The sequence below is a fragment of the Carassius carassius genome, chromosome 11 (genome assembly GCF_963082965.1).
Source record: "Carassius carassius chromosome 11, fCarCar2.1, whole genome shotgun sequence".
Taxonomy (NCBI): domain Eukaryota; kingdom Metazoa; phylum Chordata; class Actinopteri; order Cypriniformes; family Cyprinidae; genus Carassius; species Carassius carassius.
This window is the reverse complement of record NC_081765.1, coordinates 10,354,788-10,374,338: the sequence shown is the minus strand read 5'-3', so window position 1 is coordinate 10,374,338 and position 19,551 is coordinate 10,354,788. Positions and strand designations below refer to the sequence as shown.

At 40.1% G+C, this 19,551-nt stretch overlaps 1 protein-coding gene across 1 annotated transcript in view; it reads left to right on the top strand.

The window, feature by feature from the left end:
• Positions 1-19,236, top strand: part of LOC132152750 (vertebrate ancient opsin-like) — a 405,745-nt gene extending 386,509 nt beyond the window's left edge. Inside the window, exon 5 of the mRNA XM_059561616.1 lies at positions 19,124-19,236. Coding sequence (XP_059417599.1) covers positions 19,124-19,171 — 48 coding nt within the window. The 3' untranslated portion in view covers positions 19,172-19,236. The remainder of the gene's footprint in view (positions 1-19,123) is intronic.
• The last annotated feature ends 315 nt before the right edge of the window (positions 19,237-19,551 follow it).

The window sequence follows — 19,551 nt, the reverse complement described above, 5'->3', positions numbered from 1 at the left end:
TCTGTGCCAAACCGGTTAAAACTGGATGCATGTGGCAACGTTCATTTTGTATTATGTCCTGAGAGAAAACTTGACTGACAGGAAACTTCCTGAATGAAATTAAGGTTTGCATTACATTGTATTCCTGTCAGATTATAACTGTATAAACAGGAAAACTATTGTAGTCTCACATTTGAAGGGTTGGAACTTAAATGTCTGACAGATGAGATGGCATAAGGTGAAGCTGAATTTGATGTAACTTTTAAATCATGAATATAATTAATTTAATGAACAGTTTAATGAACAGTAACAGCTGATTCCAGTTTTATTCCCATAGATTCCCACTTGCTGCTAAAACATTTACTGGATGTTTTTGAGTATTTTATGTTTGTAAGCCTGACTTGGCATTGAAACAATATATATATATTGTATGTGGACTGTTCTTGTCTTATAGATAGATAGATAGATAGATAGATAGATAGATAGATAGATAGATAGATAGATAGATAGATGGATAGATAGATTTTAGATTGCATTATTATTATTTAAAATAATAATAATAATAATAATAAAATAAATAAACTTTAATATTTGTTTGGCTTGCCCAGCACTATGCAAAAAAATAAAGTTAAAAATAAAAATAAAATAAAACACGCGACAATTGTTAATGGATAAACATAACATTAATGGGTCAATATAACCCAAATGTGTTCTTTCCAGTATTTACTCAGCCCTGGGTTGCCAAATAACCCAGAAATAGTTGTTTTTAACCCAGTATTTAACCCAGTGAAATTGTGTTGCTTAGCGAAATAACAGAATGCTGCTATGGAAGAAATACTTTGTTTTACCTTTTACCTTAGTCAGTCACTGCTCAATCGTTATTCCACTCAAAACATGTTAAATAAGATCTTTATTATCAGATCTACAGATTTACAGATTTTCTTTCTTTTTTTAATCTGCCAATTACAGTTCCAAGCCTATCATCATCATCATCATCATCTGACAAGTTCTTTGAAAACATTTCATTAGCAGTAGGTGGAGCTAAATGACTTTATAATTTCAGTTCCTGCCTTTCATTAGAGGAACATAGAGTGATATCTATCTATAGAGTGATATCCTTTTTGAATCAGTGTTGCAATATTTAGTCAAATTCTTCTCAGAAGTGTCTCTCACACTCTGCAGCCTGTAGCTGCAAATTGAGTATAGCTGCAGTGATCAAATATTCAAATCATTGCAAACTATTTGGCAGAGACTGTGTTAATGGGAGAAGCCAAAAAGAGGCTGCTGATTCCTCTGGAGGAAAACAAACAGACAAAAATAGGGGAGCATGTGATTGAGACAGCAGGAGCAGGCATTACCCTGTGAGATCAGAACAGATCTGTACATAAAGGTTATAGCACAACCACAGCTCAAAAATCACTCAAGATACAGAGCCAAACACATGTATGAATATTCAGGAACATGCATGTTTCACAATACAGTGCCAGTCAACCTTAGAACAGCATCATTTCAAAATATCTAAATGCATTTATATGTATATTACTATATATAATTGTAGGCATTGTCTGATTAGTCTATTTTGATCAAAAATCACTGTCAGTCTCCCCCACTCACACCGCTGTCAGTTACTGCCTCACCAGGACAACCATGCCTTATCTTGGCCAATGGGGATGCTGCTTTCTGAACACACCCAGCACAGTCACATTTGGAACACAAACGCTAGATCTGCATAAGGATGATGAACTGTGATTGGACACTTGGCAAGTGCAATTGCATCAATCAGTTGCTATGATGACAGCACTGGGGTTGCTGTGAGGTTGGGTCATATATCAGCATAATAATATACAGATGGAGTTGTTCAAATTCCGTCTACTGCTGCGACAATGCAGCCAATAACTGCTGAAACATCCTGGACTGGTCATAACTCATCTTTGCATAAATAATGCATGTTTGCAAGTGTAACAACCACAGAGAGAAGAAAAACACCCCAATCACACACACTCAAAAAAAAGTGTCACTTAAAATGTAAAATACCCTTAACACACTTGGGCAAGCAACCCCAGGATCATTTTCACAGCAGTAGAATCCATACACACATGGTCTCTTACTCCGTCAGTGCAGATAATAATTGGGGCCCCTTTCATGCGGACTGATGTTTCTCAGAGTGTTATGGAAAAAAGCATGCAGGTCTGTCCATATGAGTTTTTGTACCGTATTTTCCGGACTATAAGTCGCACTTTTTTTCATAGTTTGACTGGTCCTGCGACTTATAGTCAGGTGCGACTTATTTATCTAAATTAATTTGACATGAACTGAGAGAAATGAACCAAGAGAAATGAACCAATAGAAAACATTACCATCTCCAGCAGTGAGAGGGCGCTCTATGCTGCTCAGTGCTCCTGTAGTCTACACTGAAAACACAGAGCGCCCTCTCGCGGCTGTAGACGGTAATGTTTTCTCTTGGTTCTTGCTTCTAAATAAATGCGACTTATAGTCCAGTGCGACTTATATATGTTTTTTTCCTCATCATGACATATTTTTGGACTGATGCGACTTATACTCATGTGTGACTTATAGTCCGAAAAATACGGTATATGTGATGGAAAGAGTAATAGAAGATGTGAGGTGAAGACTGACAGCTGGTAAACATGCTCTCCTCAGTTCCACAACTCAATTGCAGCAGACAGTTCAGTCCCCACAGCCCAGGGGCCTCTTGATATTGCATTGGAACTCTCTGACTTTGCATTTTCACTGTGAAACATGAATTATAGTATTATATATATATATATATATATATATATATATATATATATATATATATTCTGTACTTCATTAAAATCGCCGTAAAAACTGCAATATTGTGAAATATTATTACTATTTAAAATTACTATTCTATTTTAATTTATTTTAAAATGTAATAAATAAATAAAAGGAATATATATTGCACAACGCTGAGCTGAAAAGCATTGTTGTTCCTGACACTGACCTTCATTCATTTTACACTGTACAGTATTGTTCTTCATGTACAGTATATAAATACCAGGCTAGGCGCTGAAACCAGGCAGCTTAGTGCAGCACTCAGAATATGTATAGAAATTAATAAATTATTACTTAATTAAAACCAAACTTGTTATCATTTGTGGTAAAACTTTATAATATCAATGCCTAAATAAAATGTTACTTTAATATGCATTTAAGTGACAATTCAAGAACTAACCTTAACTATGACATGAGTCATATGAATTCATGTGTGAAAACTTACCCCCAAAGTGTTATTCATTCATTAACTGACTGACATGTACTAACATGCAGTCAAGATGGTTGTCATTCACACATGAATTCATGAGATAAATCATAGTTAAAGTTAGTTCTTGATTATTAAATGCCTTAACTCATCATTAGTTCACATCAAATTTATATTTAATTTAGGTATTGATACTTTGTTTGTTTGTGTCATAGAAATGTGCCATTTTAAACCAAAATACCTGCTATCTTTGGATGTATCCTATGTGCAGGTGCAAAAGCATGTGTGTGTGTGTTTATTGCTTGTTTGTGTACATTTTTAATCTAAGTGACTTAATTAGGTGCTTACTAAAGACCATCTTGACATGCATGTGTGTTTATCTTGATCACAGTGTGGGGGACGTCTGTGACTGCTCTGGGGTGTGGTGATTAATGGCACAATGTCGTACATGTAGCGGTCACGCTGCCTCGCTGGGGATGGACTAATGAATTGCACCCCATTGAGCGCTGTCCTATTACTGGGGATGCCTTTTCAAGGCAGAGCTCTTATGTAACAGCAAGATTTGGGGTTAATGGGCATCTTTGAGAAGTGATCATTGCTTTGCATTACATTGCAGTTGCTGTGCTGCCAAAGATCCGCACTGACTGTTTTCACCAGCCCACTCATCTGTCTGGCCGTATTACCCTGGACACAAGTACATCTGAGCATCCAGCCGATGAGCCCGCAACCTGCCTCCAGTCAACATCACCACGTCCCACTGAGAGAGCGTATGTGCATGTGCCTGCACTTGTGTGTTTTGCAATGGTCATTATCTTGTTATTCTGGAAAATTGATTATTTCTCTCTGTTCACCATTCATGCACCAGAAAAGTTGTTTACTACCTAACCATAGACTCAAGGATTTGCTGGTTAGCTAGTCCAGTGAGCTACTGCTGGTAGATGTCCTTTCTACACCAATTTGTTGGTAAAACATATGATGGCAATTCAAAAATACTCATGCATTCTAATAATACGATTTTTACAAATATTTTGTTATTTTATAGTAGATTTTGCTAGCACCCAATTTTTTTAGGTCTTAATAGCTTGAAATAGTCTGTGCCTTGACATTATAGCTAGAGTGTGTATTTCAGAAAGGACGATTTTAGTATTGTTCTGTGTATTTTATCTAAAATAATTAACTACATAATTAACACAACTAATTAATAATTCTATATTTCTAATATGTATATGATATGTATTTAATATTTAATATTATATGCCCCCTGTTTCATATAGCTGCATTAATAATAAAAAAAAAAGTTATCCAACAAATTAGGGCATGTTTTCAAAATATTACTTATTTTCACTGAATACATAAACATAATAAATAAAGAAATGTCTCTCAAATCAATTTATTTCTGCCTTTATTTACATGTACGGATAGTTTATAAGATTATGAAATTCAAAGTTTGGGTCAGACACAAGAATACAATGGTAAGATCTACATATAAGTCATTTAAAATCAGTAGTGAAGTCATGGTGGGAAAAAAAAAGAGACGAAAAGAAAAGGTTTATAATCTGTTAGTTTTAACAAAAATCAAGCCCTGGGACATAAAAGTGCCTGAAGTTTAAGAAACACCCACATATATTTGAGCCAAAAGTCAGGGGTGACAGATCTAATGAAGATGCCTAAAGTCATCATATTAGGAACAACTATTCTAAAAAAGCATTTTATTGGATCAAATCTGTAATAGAGAGAGAGTGTGTGAGTTGGACAATGAGGGATCTAATGTGTTAATTACTCTCTTAATGGGAGTAATTAATGAGAGGAAAGCATATTTCTTTTCAGGCTCGGCGGTTGAGTTTTTATGTTCTTCACGTCGATCGTCACTGACTAATCTGAGCACAAAGCGGGGGTTTAATCAGCTGAACATAATAATTGGACATATCTCTGACAGAGAGGGCTGCCCTGTGTGTATCTTTGACTGCCTTGTCCAGTCTATGTGTATGTGTGTATGCTCTCTCTGGGCCCTGCCAGGGATAAATTAGATGGAAATTGCTGTATGTCTTTAGTGGCAATCAGAGCTCCTCCTGTGAAGTGAAAGTAGACATTAACTAATAAAGGAAACATTTCTCTTGCAAATGAGCATCTCACTTTTTTTCATCTTCAAGCCGATCGATAACTTTTCCCAAATCTAAATGTCATAAATAGCATCAAAATCTTCTTTGAGGTGGGTTGGGTTGATTATCAGCAGTGAATGTTCTTAAATATAAAAATGTTAATTAAATCTTAAATTAAATGTAAATTAAATTGAAACCTGACCTGTTATTCTACTTGTGTTAGTAAACACAACACTTAACAATTATATATAAATATATATATATATATATATATATATATATATATATATATATATATATATATATATATATATATATGTAAGGGATAATGAATTATCCCACTTATACCATGGTCATTTGTCAGTTGTCATCACTGAGAAATTAAAGCTGTAAATTATATAATGATAATAAAAAATGATGGTTATTTTGGTCCGTTTTGGCTCATTAACGCTAGCATTCTGCCCACTTCAAATCAGACACCGAGAATAAATAGTGTGGTAACCACAATTATTTAATACATTGTAGCATTTCCTTGAATTAATTATAGATTTATTAGTTATTTTGTGTCTGAATGAATGAATGAATGAATGTATTATTATAATTATTTATTTTAAATGTTTCAAAACAAACTGATTATATAAACATTACTCTTTCGCAAACATTATAGGGATGTTACATTTGAATGGTCTTTGTACATTCTGAAACAAGTAATAACAATTAAAGACCATGGTAATATCTAGTAGACATTGTACAAAAGCAATATATGTGAGTAATAGGACTGTTCTCTGCTCTGCAGCCATTGATGTAGCCAATGTTCCTGAGGGCGATGAGATGGAATCATGGCTATCTGAGTGAGATGATTTGACCACGATGTGATTACTGCTGTCTTCTCTGTGCTGCTGTGATTCTCCAGGGCTTCTCGTGCATTACAGAGGACGAAGCAGAGCAGCCTCTCGACAGCTACAGTCTCAATCTACCATAAGCCTGTTTACAAAAGATATGAGTGTCTCATGGTTCCTATTGTGTCATTCTGGTTGCATATGCATTTTTGAGCATGTGAATGTGACAGATTAATGATGTCTGTAATAAAATGTTTCACTGATGTGTTTTAATTTACTCCACTGCGATTGAAATATACTATATCAGTTGTTTCCCAACCATTTTTTTCCCTTATATACACCCACAGGCCCACCAACAAGTTCAAGTATCCCTTGATCGTAACAATAGAGAAATGTGCTCCTTTTGACTCATATTATATTGTGTGTTATTATTATTATAATATTTAGCATTATCATTATTATTATTAAAGTGGCCATTATTATGATTGTGTACATTTACAACTAACAAGCTAATAGATTTCATATGGGATGTCTGCTGTTGTTTTCGAAAAAAAAATATTATTATTATTATTATTTACGAAAAGAGTGTCCATAAATTAAATACATTTATACATTTTAACCTTTAAATTAGGCTACATCATATTTCCAGATTGTCTAATACCCACTGTTCTCGGGGTAAACATACAGAAACGTTCTCCATGGAAAACATCTAATAGCACATTCATTTCTGAATGAAACCCAGGTGGCAATTTATTTATTTATTTTTAATGTATATATTTGAAAATCTGAGGAATTTAATTTGTTATTAGCTTTGCGTCCCTGAAGGAAAGCAGTTAAATTCGGCATCAGAACGTTTTTTTTTCTTAGAAGCCTCCAAAATTGGAGCTGGATACAGCTGAAAGAGACATTTATTCATAATAGAAATTTCATCACCAGTCAGGAAACGTTTTGTGTGGGTGTGCAAGCATGTGCATGTGTCTTTATCAATATGCCCTTCATGAAACAGGCATATTTAATAAACAATATGAATTAGCAATTTAAGTCAATTCAAATTGTTTGCTATATTTGTATTCACTATTTGTTGTATAGTACATTTTGGAACATATGTTGTTCCAGTGCATTTTTACTAAATAGTAGTCCTTTATTAACACTATGACAGATGCATTATTGATTTTATTTATTCGGTGGCAACATTAATATGATAAAATACACCAAAGTTCAATAATTAGTTACTTTTAGTATTAATAACAAACAAATTATATGCCAAGTAATATAGCTCATTAATGTATTGTCTGTTTGCTGTTGTCAAGCATTCTATCAACAGTGTATTAATATGAAGCATCATTCCAAATAATAACATTTATAATCAGCTGTATGGAATATGTTGATGACCGTAATGTTTATATGTGTGGGTGTAGTGACATTTGTATATCTGTTTGATTTTATGACTACTGAAATTTGGGTATGGTCTGTAACTTGACATGGTTGACAACTGTTTTTTTTTTTAAACTGTATTGTGCCAACATGGACATTAGCCATTAAAAAAAATGTTGTGAAGAAAATTGCTGTTATTGTTTTTATTTTTATTTTTTAAAGGTGAATGCACAATCAACACATGGGTGTAATGGCTCCAAACCAACAGAGGCTCCTGATGAGTGACAGAAACAGTGTGCATTTACTAAATTCATGTTAACTTCTACACAGCTATTCATTTATCACAGTATAATGGCAAATGCCATAATAATAATGTTTGTTAGTAAGGGGAAAAAAACGGAAGTTGACGAAAACAATTTTCAAAATGGATTTGACACACGACAGCTGATTACATTAGGAGTGATCAGTGTGCTACTTCCATTATAGCAGTGGTGTGAAAAACCCTGTTTGGGTAGGTTGGGCTTGACATATTTGACATACCACTGGTTGTTCTTATGAAAAGGTGTCACTTTTTCGATCTTGCCAGTACTTGAAAATACTTGGCCACATCATATCACTTCAGGTAACAAAAACACTAGCATTAGCTTGGTGGAAAAAGTGGCTCTGGGTATATATGTGAAAACCCACATGCTGTTTTAAAGTGTCATAATAAGGTGTTTTAGTGTTTTGCAGGAATGCACTTTCTTATTGCTTTCAACCCTGCTGCACTGTAACACACACGTCACAGAGGTCAGTTAATTCTCAGCACATAGAGACTCTTTCATCTAGATATCACACTATAGAGACTGTGTCTGTTCCCCGAACTAGAAAATACAAAAAATGTCCAAACCAAGTTAAGATTAACAATTTAATTGAGGTTCAACAAATAAAAAAACAGATGCAATATGGATAAACAAATGATAAAGCTTGGCTTATTGAATATCAGATCCCTTTCTACGAAAACACTTTTTGTAAATAATATGATCACTGATCATAATATAGATGTACTCTGTTTGACAGAAACCTGGCTAAAACCTGATGATTACATTATTTTAAATGAGTCCACCCCCCAAGATTACTGTTATAAACATGAGCCGCGTCTAAAAGGCAAAGGGGGAGGTGTTGCTTCAATTTATAACAACGTTTTCAGGATTTCTCAGAGTGCAGGCTTCAAGTATAACTCGTTTGAAGTAATGGTGCTTCATATAACATTATCCAGAGAAACAAATGTTAATGATAAATCCCCTGTTATGTTTGTACTGGCTACTGTATACAGGCCACCAGGGCACCATACAGACTTTATTAAAGAGTTTGGTGATTTTACATCTGAGTTAGTTCTGGCTGCAGATAAAGTTTTAATAGTTGGTGATTTTAATATCCATGTTGATAATGAAAAAGATGCATTGGGATCAGCATTTATAGACATTCTGAACTCTAGTGGGGTTTCGTAGACAAAACGTTTCAGGACCTACTCATTGTTGAAATCATACTCTAGATTTAATACTGTCACATGGCATTGATGTTGATAGTGTTGAAATTATTCTGCCAAGTGATGATATCTCAGATCATTACTTAGTTCTGTGCAAACTTCATATAGCCAAAATTGTAAATTCTACATCTTGTTACAAGTATGGAAGAACCATCACTTCTACCACAAAACACTGCTTTTTAAGTTATCTTCCTGATGTATCCAAATTCCTTACCACATCCAAAACCTCAGAACAACTTGATGATGTAACAGAAACTATGGATTCTCTCTTTTCTAGCACTTTAAATACAGTTGCTCCTTTACGCTTAAGGAAGGTTAAGGAAAACAGTTTGACACCATGGTATAATGAGCATACTCGCACCCTAAAGAGAGCAGCCCGAAAAATGGAGCCCAGCTGGAGGAAAACAAAACTAGAGGTATTTCGTATTGCTTGGCGGGAAAGTAACCTATCCTACAGAAAAGCATTAAAAACTGCTAGATCCGATTACTTTTCTTCTCTTTTAGAAGAAAACAAACATAACCCCAGGTATTTAATCAATACAGTGTTTAAATTAACAAAAAATAAAGCCTCAACAAATGTTGACATTTCCCAACAACACAGCAGTAATGACTTTATGAACTACTTTACTTCTAAAATCGATACTATTAGAGATAAAATTGCAACCATTCAGCCGTCAGCTACAGTATCACATCAGACAGTGCACTATAGACCCCCTGAGGAACAGTTCAACTCATTCTCTACTATAGGAGAGGAAGAATTGTATAAACTTGTTAAATCATCTAAACCAACAACATGTTAGACCCTATACCATCTAAGCTCCTAAAAGAGGTGCTTCCAGAAGTCATAGATCCTTTTCTGACTATTATTAATTCCTCATTGTCATTAGGATATGGTCCCAAAACCTTCAAACTGGCTGTTATTAAGCCTCTCATCAAAAAAACACAACTTGACCCCAAAGAACTAGTTAATTATAGACCAATCTCGAATCTCCCTTTTCTGTCCAAGATACTAGAAAAGGTGGTATCCTCACAATTGTATTCCTTATTAGAGAAAAATGGTATATGTGAGGATTTCCAGTCAGGATTTAGACCGTATCATAGTACTGAGACTGCTCTCCTTAGAGTTACAAATGATCTGCTCTTATCATCTGATTGTGGGTATTTCTCTCTATTAGTTTTATTGGATCTTAGTGCTGCATTTGACACAATTGACCACAACATTCTTTTGCATAGACTTGAACACTTTGTTGGCATCAATGGAAGTGCATTAGCATGGTTTAAATCGTACTTATATGACCGCCATCAGTTCGTAGCAGAAAATGAAGATGTATCATATCGATCACACGTGCAGTATGGAGTACCTCAAGGCTCAGTACTAGGGCCGCTACTCTTCACGCTTTATATGTTACCCTTGGGAGATATCATCCGGAAACATGGTGTTAGCTTTCACTGTTATGCTGATGATACTCAGCTCTATATTTCTTCGCGGCCCAGTGAAACACACCAATTGGAAAAACTAATGGAATGCATAGTCGATATTAAAAACTGGATGACGAGTAATTTCTTACTGCTAAATTCTGAAAAAAAACAGAGGTGTTAATTATAGGACCTAAAAACTCTGCTTGTAATAACCTAGAACACTGTCTAAGACTTGATGGTTGCTCTGTCAATTCTTCGTCATCAGTTGACGAACCTAGGTGTGCTATTTGATCGCAATCTTTCCTTAGAAAGCCACGTTTCTAGCATTTGTAAAACTGCATTTTTCCATCTCAAAAATATATCTAAATTATGGCCTATGCTCTCAATGTCAAATGCAGAAATGTTAATCCATGCATTTATGACCTCAAGGTTAGATTATTGTAATGCTTTATTGGGTGGTTGTTCTGCACGCTTAGTAAACAAACTACAGCTAGTCCAAAATGCAGCAGCAAGAGTTCTTACTAGAACCAGGAAGTATGACCATATTAGCCCGGTCCTGTCAACACTGCACTGGCTCCCTATCAAACATCGTATAGATTTAAAAATATTGCTTATTACTTATAAAGCCCTGAATGGTTTTGCACCTCAGTATTTGAATGATCTCCTTTTACATTGTAATCCTCTACGTTCCGCTACGTTCTCAAAACTCAGGCAATTTGATAACACCTAGAATATCAAAATCAACTGCGGGCAGCAGATCCTTTTTCTATTTGGCGCCTAAACTCTGGAATAACCTACCCAGAGCCATAGAGAGAGAGAGAGTTGCGACAACGGAAGTTCGAAATGTTTGGTTGTCACGTGATTCATGTAGACTTCAGAAAGTTCCAGGAAGTGCGTTGGCGGCCATTCAAACTGATAGATTAGAGTGACAAAACTGCGATTTCTGGTAATAAGGAGTCAATAAATGCATTTATTTTATATATTTATACAACACACCGACATATCTATGTAGCATGAATATGTAGTTATAGCAATGTTGTTTTTAAAATATCAAATCAGGTAATTTTTGAGGATTAGTGTTCAATTAACTTACCGTTATTTTAAAAACTTATTTCAGGCTAACGTTAAGTTGTATAAACACGGGTTGCGGTTGCCTTTTTACGTTACATATTATTTTTTCCACTGATCTCATGTTAACTAATGTCATATTGATGACTTTCAGATAGTACAGAGACAGGCTGGTGACAGTTGATTTTCCGCTTGAACTGCACTATACTGTTAGCAGCAGTAATAAGCATTTTAAGTAAATGTAAAATGAAGCTTATTGCTTACATTTCTTACAATTACATATATTAATATAATTATGTACTTATTCATATACACAATATATTTGTTACGGATCACTCGGAGACAGAGGAGTAACAGATGAAAGATGTAGTTTATTAAATGGACACAAGCAGAGGAGCGGGAAGTGAGGAGTGGATGGGTGCTGGGATCCATGCCGGGAAGGAGGGTACCACACACACGCACCGTGGGGTCTTTGGGAGGATCTTGGAGGTAATCCCTGGAGAGAAGACGGAAGAAGAGACTTCTGAGGTTATCCTTGGAGAGAAGGTAAAGAGAAGTTAGTCCTAATAGTTAGCGCAGGAATGATCTTGTCGCGAACGTGACCGGACAATGACTGAGTGCGTGTGTGTGGCTTTTGTGGTGCTGAGGTGGATGAAGGTGATGCGGATCAGGTGGTGATGATTAGTACTCAGGTGAGGGTGTGCGTCGTGATTGTGTGGAGGAGGAACCTGGCGTGTTTGTGACAGTACCCCCCTCCCCAGGGCCCGCTCCTGAGGGCCGGGGACCCCGACATCGTGGTGGGCGTCCTCTACCCCTGGGAGCTGGTCGGTTGGGGTGTCTTGAGTGGAAGGTATCCAGCAAGGAGGGGTCCAAGATGTCGTTGCGTGGGACCCAGGAGCGTTCCTCTGGACCGTAGCCTTCCCAGTCCACTAGATACTCAAGCTGCCCACCACGCCGCCGGGAGTCCAGGATGTCCTTGACCGAGTAGGCTGCGCCGTCATCTAGGAGGAGAGGAGGGGGGGCTTCCGTCTCGCCAGGTTCTGTGGAGGGAAGAACAGAAGGATGGTGAGGTTTCAGGAGTGAGACATGGAATGTGGGGTGAATCCGGTACTCGGGAGAAAGTTGCAGTTTGTAGGTGACCGGATTGATCGGCTGGGTGATAGTGAACGGGCCAATGAATCTGGGACTAAGCTTGCGGCAGGGTAGACGCAGGCGGATGTCCCGGGTAGACAGCCAGACCTTCTGACCGGGTTGGTACTTGGGGGCCTCGGAACGGCGAAGGTCGGCTGCCGTCCTGCGTCTACGGAGCGCCCGTTGAAGTTGGTGATGGGCCGCGTCCCAGACCCTCTCGCTCTCCCGGAACCAATAGTCGACCGTGGGAACGTCAGAGGGCTCTCCAGACCAGGGAAACAGGGGTGGCTGGTAGCCGAGTACGCACTGGAAGGGTGTGAGTCCGGTGGTGGGTTGACGGAGGGAGTTCTGTGCGTACTCGGCCCACCCCAGGAATTGGTTCCAGGAGTTCTGGTGGCAGTGACAGAAGGTACGGAGGAAGCGTCCGATCTCCTGAACCTTCCTTTCCGTCTGCCCGTTGGACTGCGGGTGGTAGCCGGAGGACAGGCTGATGGCCACACCTAGGAGGGAGTGAAATGCTTTCCATACCCGGGAGATGAATTGGGGGCCCCGATCCGACACTATGTCCTCTGGGATGCCGAAGTACCTGAAGACATGGTTAAACATCAGTTCTGCCGTTTCCATGGCAGTGGGGAGACCGTTCAGAGGAAGAAGACGACATGCTTTAGAAAATCTATCCACAACAATCAGAATACATGTGTTATTGTCAGAGGGAGGAAGGTCGGTCATGAAATCCACTCCCAGGTGTGACCACGGGCGGTTGGGGACGGGCAGAGGATGGAGTTTGCCAGATGGTAGATGGCAAGGACTCTTGGACATGGCGCAGCTGTTATATCCACTCACGTACCTTCTGACATCCGAGGCCATGTTGGGCCACCAGAAGCGTTCCCGTAGCAACGAGAGGGTTTCATTGACCCCCGGGTGACCAGTGCCAAGTGATGTATGGGTGGCGTGGATGAGAGGAGTGCGACGTGTCCTGGGGATGTACTGGTGCCCTGGTGGGCAACCCGGCGGAGCGTTGGCAGGAGTTTCGGCTGGAGGTAGGGTTTCGGCAGACCAAGTGATAGGGGCAAAAATAACTTTGTCTGGGAGGATGGGTTCGGGGTTCTCAGACCTCTCTTCGGGTGAGTAACATCTGGACAGAGCATCGGCCTTGACATTCTTTGCCCCAGGGCGGTACGTGATGGAGAACTGGAAGCGGGTGAAGAATAGCGCCCAGCGGGCTTGTCTGGGGTTGAGTCTCTTGGCTGCCCTAAGGTATTCCAGGTTTTTATGGTCAGTGAGAACTTGAAAGGGGTGTTTGGCTCCCTCCAGGTAATGTCTCCACTCCTCCAGGGCAAAGCTTGATGGCAAGTAGCTCCCTGTTGCCAATGTCGTAGTTCACCTCCGCCGGGTTGAGCTTCCTGGAGAAGAAGGCACATGGATGGAGGCGGCTGGGCGTCCCCTGCTGCTGAGACAGGACCGCACCCACTCCGGTGGTAGAGGCGTCCACCTCCACGACGAATGGTAAATCTGGGTTAGGATGCACGAGGAGTGGGGCGGTCGTAAAGGCCAGCTTCAGGGCCTGAAAGGCTTCTGTGGTGGCTGGAGTCCAAGACAGGGACTTGGGCTTCTGACGAAGGAGGTTGGTTAGAGGACTGGTGATGGTACTAAAGTTCTGAATGAATCGTCTGTAGAAGTTTGTGAAGCCCAGGAATCGCTGTAGTTCCTTGATGGTGGTAGGAACGGGCCAATCCCGGACGGTGCTTACCTTCCCCTCGTCCATCCGGATGCCACTGCGGTCGATGGTATAGCCAAGGAACTGCACTGAGGGCTGATGGAATGAGCACTTCTCTGCTTTTAGGTAGAGCTGGAAGTCCCTCAGGCGTTGCAGGACCTCCGCAACGTGGCGTCGATGTTCGGCCTGGCTCCGGGAATATATCAGGATGTCATCGATATACACTAGGACGAATTGATGGAGGAAATCCCGGAGCACCTCATGCATGAAATCCTGGAATACGGAGGGGGCGTTTACTAGCCCATACGGCATCACGCAGTACTCGTAGTGGCCAGTAGGGGTGATGAAGGCGGTCTTCCACTCGTCCCCCTCGCATATCCGGATGAGGTTATACGCGCTGCGGAGGTCCAACTTGGAGAATACAGTGGCACCACGGAGATGTTCTAGGGCCGCTGGGACGAGGGGAAGAGGATAGCGAAACTTCTGAGTAATTTTATTCAGGGCTCTGTAGTCGATACATGGCCGCAAACCTCCATCCTTCTTGGCCACGAAGAAGAAACTCGAAGCAGCAGGGGAGGTAGATGGGCGGATGTATCCTTGAGCCAGCGCCTCCCTGATGTAATCCTCCATTGCCTTCTCCTCGGGAACGGATAGGGGATAGATCCGTCCCCTAGGCACTGGTTCACCCGGCAGCAGATCTATGGCACAGTCCCATGGCCGGTGTGGAGGCAGCTTGGAGGCACGCTTCGGGCAGAAAACATCACTGAAGGGGGCGTAGCACTGGGGTATGGAGATGGACTGGTTGACGACAGGGCTTTCAATAGAGGTGGTGTAGACTGGTAGTGATTCGGAGGGACGTTCCACGGGAACTGGACAGCCGGAGATACAGGATTGAAAGCAGGCTTTGCCCCACTTCAGGATTTCTCCGGTCTTCCAATCACCGGGTTATGCTGCTCCAACCACGGGCGCCCTAGGATGACGTCAGCGGTGGAATCCTCCAGAACCAGCAGATGAATGTTCTCATGGTGAAGGAGTCCAGTTTGGAGAGAGATTGGACCCACGTAGTGGCGTACATACTTCTTGCTTAACGGCCTGCCGGTGATGGTGTGGATTTGGTAAGCGGCCGCCGTGGACGAGGTTGGGAGACTGAGTTAACGGCAGAGGGCGCCGGAGATGAAGTTGCCAGCTGACCCAGAATCGAGGAGTGCGGAAACTGGAAGAGACACATCAGCCGCAGTAAGTGTCACAACAGTGGTGAGTGGTCTCATCGAATATCGTGAAGGAAGGATGGCACTCACCATGGGACGAGGAGGACGGACGGGGCACCCAGCTATGGTATGCCCCGGAGCTGCACAGTACAGACAAAGATTCTGGGCCAGCCGTCTTTGACGCTCCGCCATAGTGAGGCGGTAGGAGTCCACGAACTGGCTGGTTCTGGGGAGCTGACGTTCTCTGGCCGGCAGAGCGGAGAGGAGGAATGCGCCTGGCCCTGGTGCTCTTCTAAGCACGGCTGCATACGAGTGGCGAAGCGGATGGACAGCTGGATGAATCGCTCGAGGCCGATGGTATCCTCGTATGCAGCGAGATGCAACCGCACACTGGGCTCCAATCCTTGGCGATAGGTAGTGAGAAGGGCCTGTTCGTTCCATCCACTAGAGGCCGCCAGAGTCCTGAACTGCAAGGCATAATCATTGACAGACATATTCCCTTGTTTCAAGTTGTATAATCTCTCACCTATAGAGGAGTCCCAGGCAGGTTTGCAGAAAACTTCCCGGAAGTGTTCGATGAAGCTAGAATATGACTGGGTTACAGGATTATTCTGGGTCCAGAGAGAGTCTGCCCATTGTAAAGCCTTGCCTTGTAACTGGGAGATAATGAAAGCTACCTTGGCTCGATCCGTAGGGTACGAGAGCGGTTGCATCTCCAGGACCAGTGAACACTGAAGCAAGAATCCGCTGCATTCCTCCGCTGAACCAGAGTAGGGCGCTGGCCGTGCCATGGGACTGGCGTGCACGGCAGGTGAAGGAGGGATGATAGGATCCGCGGAAGTGCTCGCTGGTGGTGGTGATGCAGGTGCTGACATAAGTGTACGGCGGAGTGCATCTACTAATTCCTGGAAGGGATCCGTGAGGCTCATGCTTGTGTCTCTCGGTGCTGGTCCGGTCATCTGTTACGGATCACTCAGAGACAGAGGAGTAACAGATGAAAGATGTAGTTTATTAAATGGACACAAGCAGAGAAGCGGGAAGTGAGGAGTGGATGGGTGCTGGGATCCGTGCCGGGAAGGAGGGTACCACACACACGCACCGTGGGGTCTTTGGGAGGATCTTGGAGGTAATCCCTGGAGAGAAGACGGAAGAAGGTAAAGAGGAGTTAGTCCTAATAGTCAGCGCAGGAATGATCTTGTCGCGAACGTGACCGGACAATGACTGAGTGCCTGTGTGTGGCTTTTGTGGTGCTGAGGTGGATGAAGGTGATGCGGATCAGGTGGTGATGATTAGTACTCAGGTGAGGGTGTGCGTCGTGATCGTGTGGAGGAGGAACCTGGCGTGTTTGTGACAATATTCAGGCATACTCGTATACAAACATGTACACTGCCATTCAAAAGTAACGATGCTGAAAATACAGCTTGGCATCACATGAGTATATTACATTTTAAAATAGAAAACAGTTATTTTAAATTGTAATTATATATTACGAGATGACTTTTTCTTCGTATTTTTATTGAAATAAATGCAATTAACTATTTACAGCAATTCACGAATACATTTTTAATAAATTTAATAGCATTCCAAGCATTTTGTATGTGTCCTTTCTTTCATGTTGTCCTTGCATAGTCTCCACCATGGTTTGCTGTGTTGCATGGGGATCCCCCCGCTGTATGGCTTCCCCGCTGACATGGAGAGGAGAAAATAATGGTTGGATCAAGTCAGCAGCAGCAATCTAAATATAAATAAAAATTACAAGAACAACAAAAAATTGTTAGGTAGTTATACTTAAATTTATTTAAACCCAGGGAGCTGAGACATTGCAGGGAGTCATCAGTGTTACCTATAACTGTGCATTTAATATGTGGGTAGACAAAAAAAAAAAAAAAAAGTTGTGTGTGGAAACTAAACTCAAGTCACTCTGCAGGCACATTTTGAGGAAAACCAATTTGTCATGACCAAAAAATTAAAGAGTAGGCTGAGACCAGGTGCTATTCCGACAACCTTTGTGGTCAAAAAGAGGAGTGCCCCTGCTCCACGATGCACCCCTAGACCTGTAAACATACAGCAAATCGCTGCTGATTACAGCTATATTATTTCAGGTGATACAAATATAATAAGTACAAACTCGTACTAGTTGAAGTAATATTTCTAATTTTGAAGTGATGTGATATTTTCAATATTTAAAATTAGCAATTCCATGTATTCTGCCTCTATCAGTTTCAAAGGTTGTGGAAAAAATGAATGAGGACACTTAGAGAAGGGAAAGTGACAGTGAAGAAATAGAGGACATGGCTAGAGAGGAGAGACAGGGACAGCTGACACTACTCAGTCAGCCAGCAGCAGTGGTGGAGGAAGTACTTAAGTTTAGTACTTAAGTAAAAGTACAACTACCCTGCAAAATATATACTTAAGTAAAAGTATAATTACTACATCAACATCTTACTTAAGTAAAATTCATAAGTACATACTTTTAAATTTACTTTAAAGTATTTTTTTAAGTAAAAGTACAATCAGTTGTCTCAATGTCTGGGCTGTTCAATTGTAACAATCACAAACAATATCTATTGTGTACTGGAAAGAGTTGTTGTGCAATACTGACACTGTAAAAATCTGGTTATTTACGTATTACTCATTAAATAATAATTAAGCTAAGCCAATTATGACATATTTTAATCAAATTTGTATGACCAGTTTATTCTGCTCAACAACAGTTGCTTTAGTCCTTTACCTTTGCCTGCATGGGGAAAACGTAGCCAAAACTGCATTTGAGGCTTATACTCCATTGATTACAGAAAATCCAAAAGCATTAGGCTAATAATGTATAACACATTAGAATGAGAAAAAAATAAGCACCAAACAAAATTTGACAAGGGTGAGTGCTTCTTTTAAAACATGCAAGCAATATTGCTATTTAGAACTCTGATCAACCTAACATTAACAGGACAAAAAAAACAGAACCTATGTGAAAAACAATGAAGTCAATATAAAGGCAGATGTTACGATTGATGAGCAGAAGAAACATTAAAAATAGTAATGTGTCCAAACTTTTGGCCTGTACTGTGTGTGTATATATATATATATATATATATATATATGTTTGCAAATTCTAAAAAATGTCATGATATTGACGAAAAACAAATGTCATAGTGCAAAATTGTTCACAATCGAATCAAACCAAGATATAGTTTTGCCTGCATGCTTACTTGTGAATGTCAACTAAACTTAAAATGTCAATGAGCTTTTTCACATTTGGCTCCCAAACTCTGGAATAGCCTTCCTGATAATGTTCGGGGTTCAGACACACTCTCTCTGTTTAAATCTAGATTAAAAACGCATCTCTTTCGCCAAACATTCGAATAATGTATCTCTTAAATTGTGAGTGTAGTTGCATCTGCATTTTTATTCTTTAGCTTGGGTTAAACTAATTTTACTTTGTTGGATCAGCAGCTATGCTAATGATGTCTCTATTTTGTTTCTATGTTTTGCCATGGGATTTACATCCCATGGTAACTAGGATTTACACAAGCTCCAGTCTGGATCCAGAACACCTGAGAAGAGATGATGCTGACCCTCAGAGGACCCCAGATGATGCTAACCTTGAATCAACAAACAGAACTAACAATTATTGCTACATGTGTGACTGCATCCTATAATTACTATTAATTAATAATATTGATAGTTCATCATCTAGCTGACTACGTCTTGTATTATTATTATTATTATTTTTATTTTTCTAAAATCCTGTCAAACGTGCACAAACTACTAGCTACTACTAAATATTGTAGAAACATAATTTTCTGTAAAGTTGCTTTGTAACGATTTGTATTGTAAAAAGCGCTATACAAATAAACTTGAATTGAATTGAATTGAAATACCCAATGTTGAATGGTAAAGAAGCTAGGGGCCGACGCCATATAAAAAGTTTGAACATTTTTTCATAGA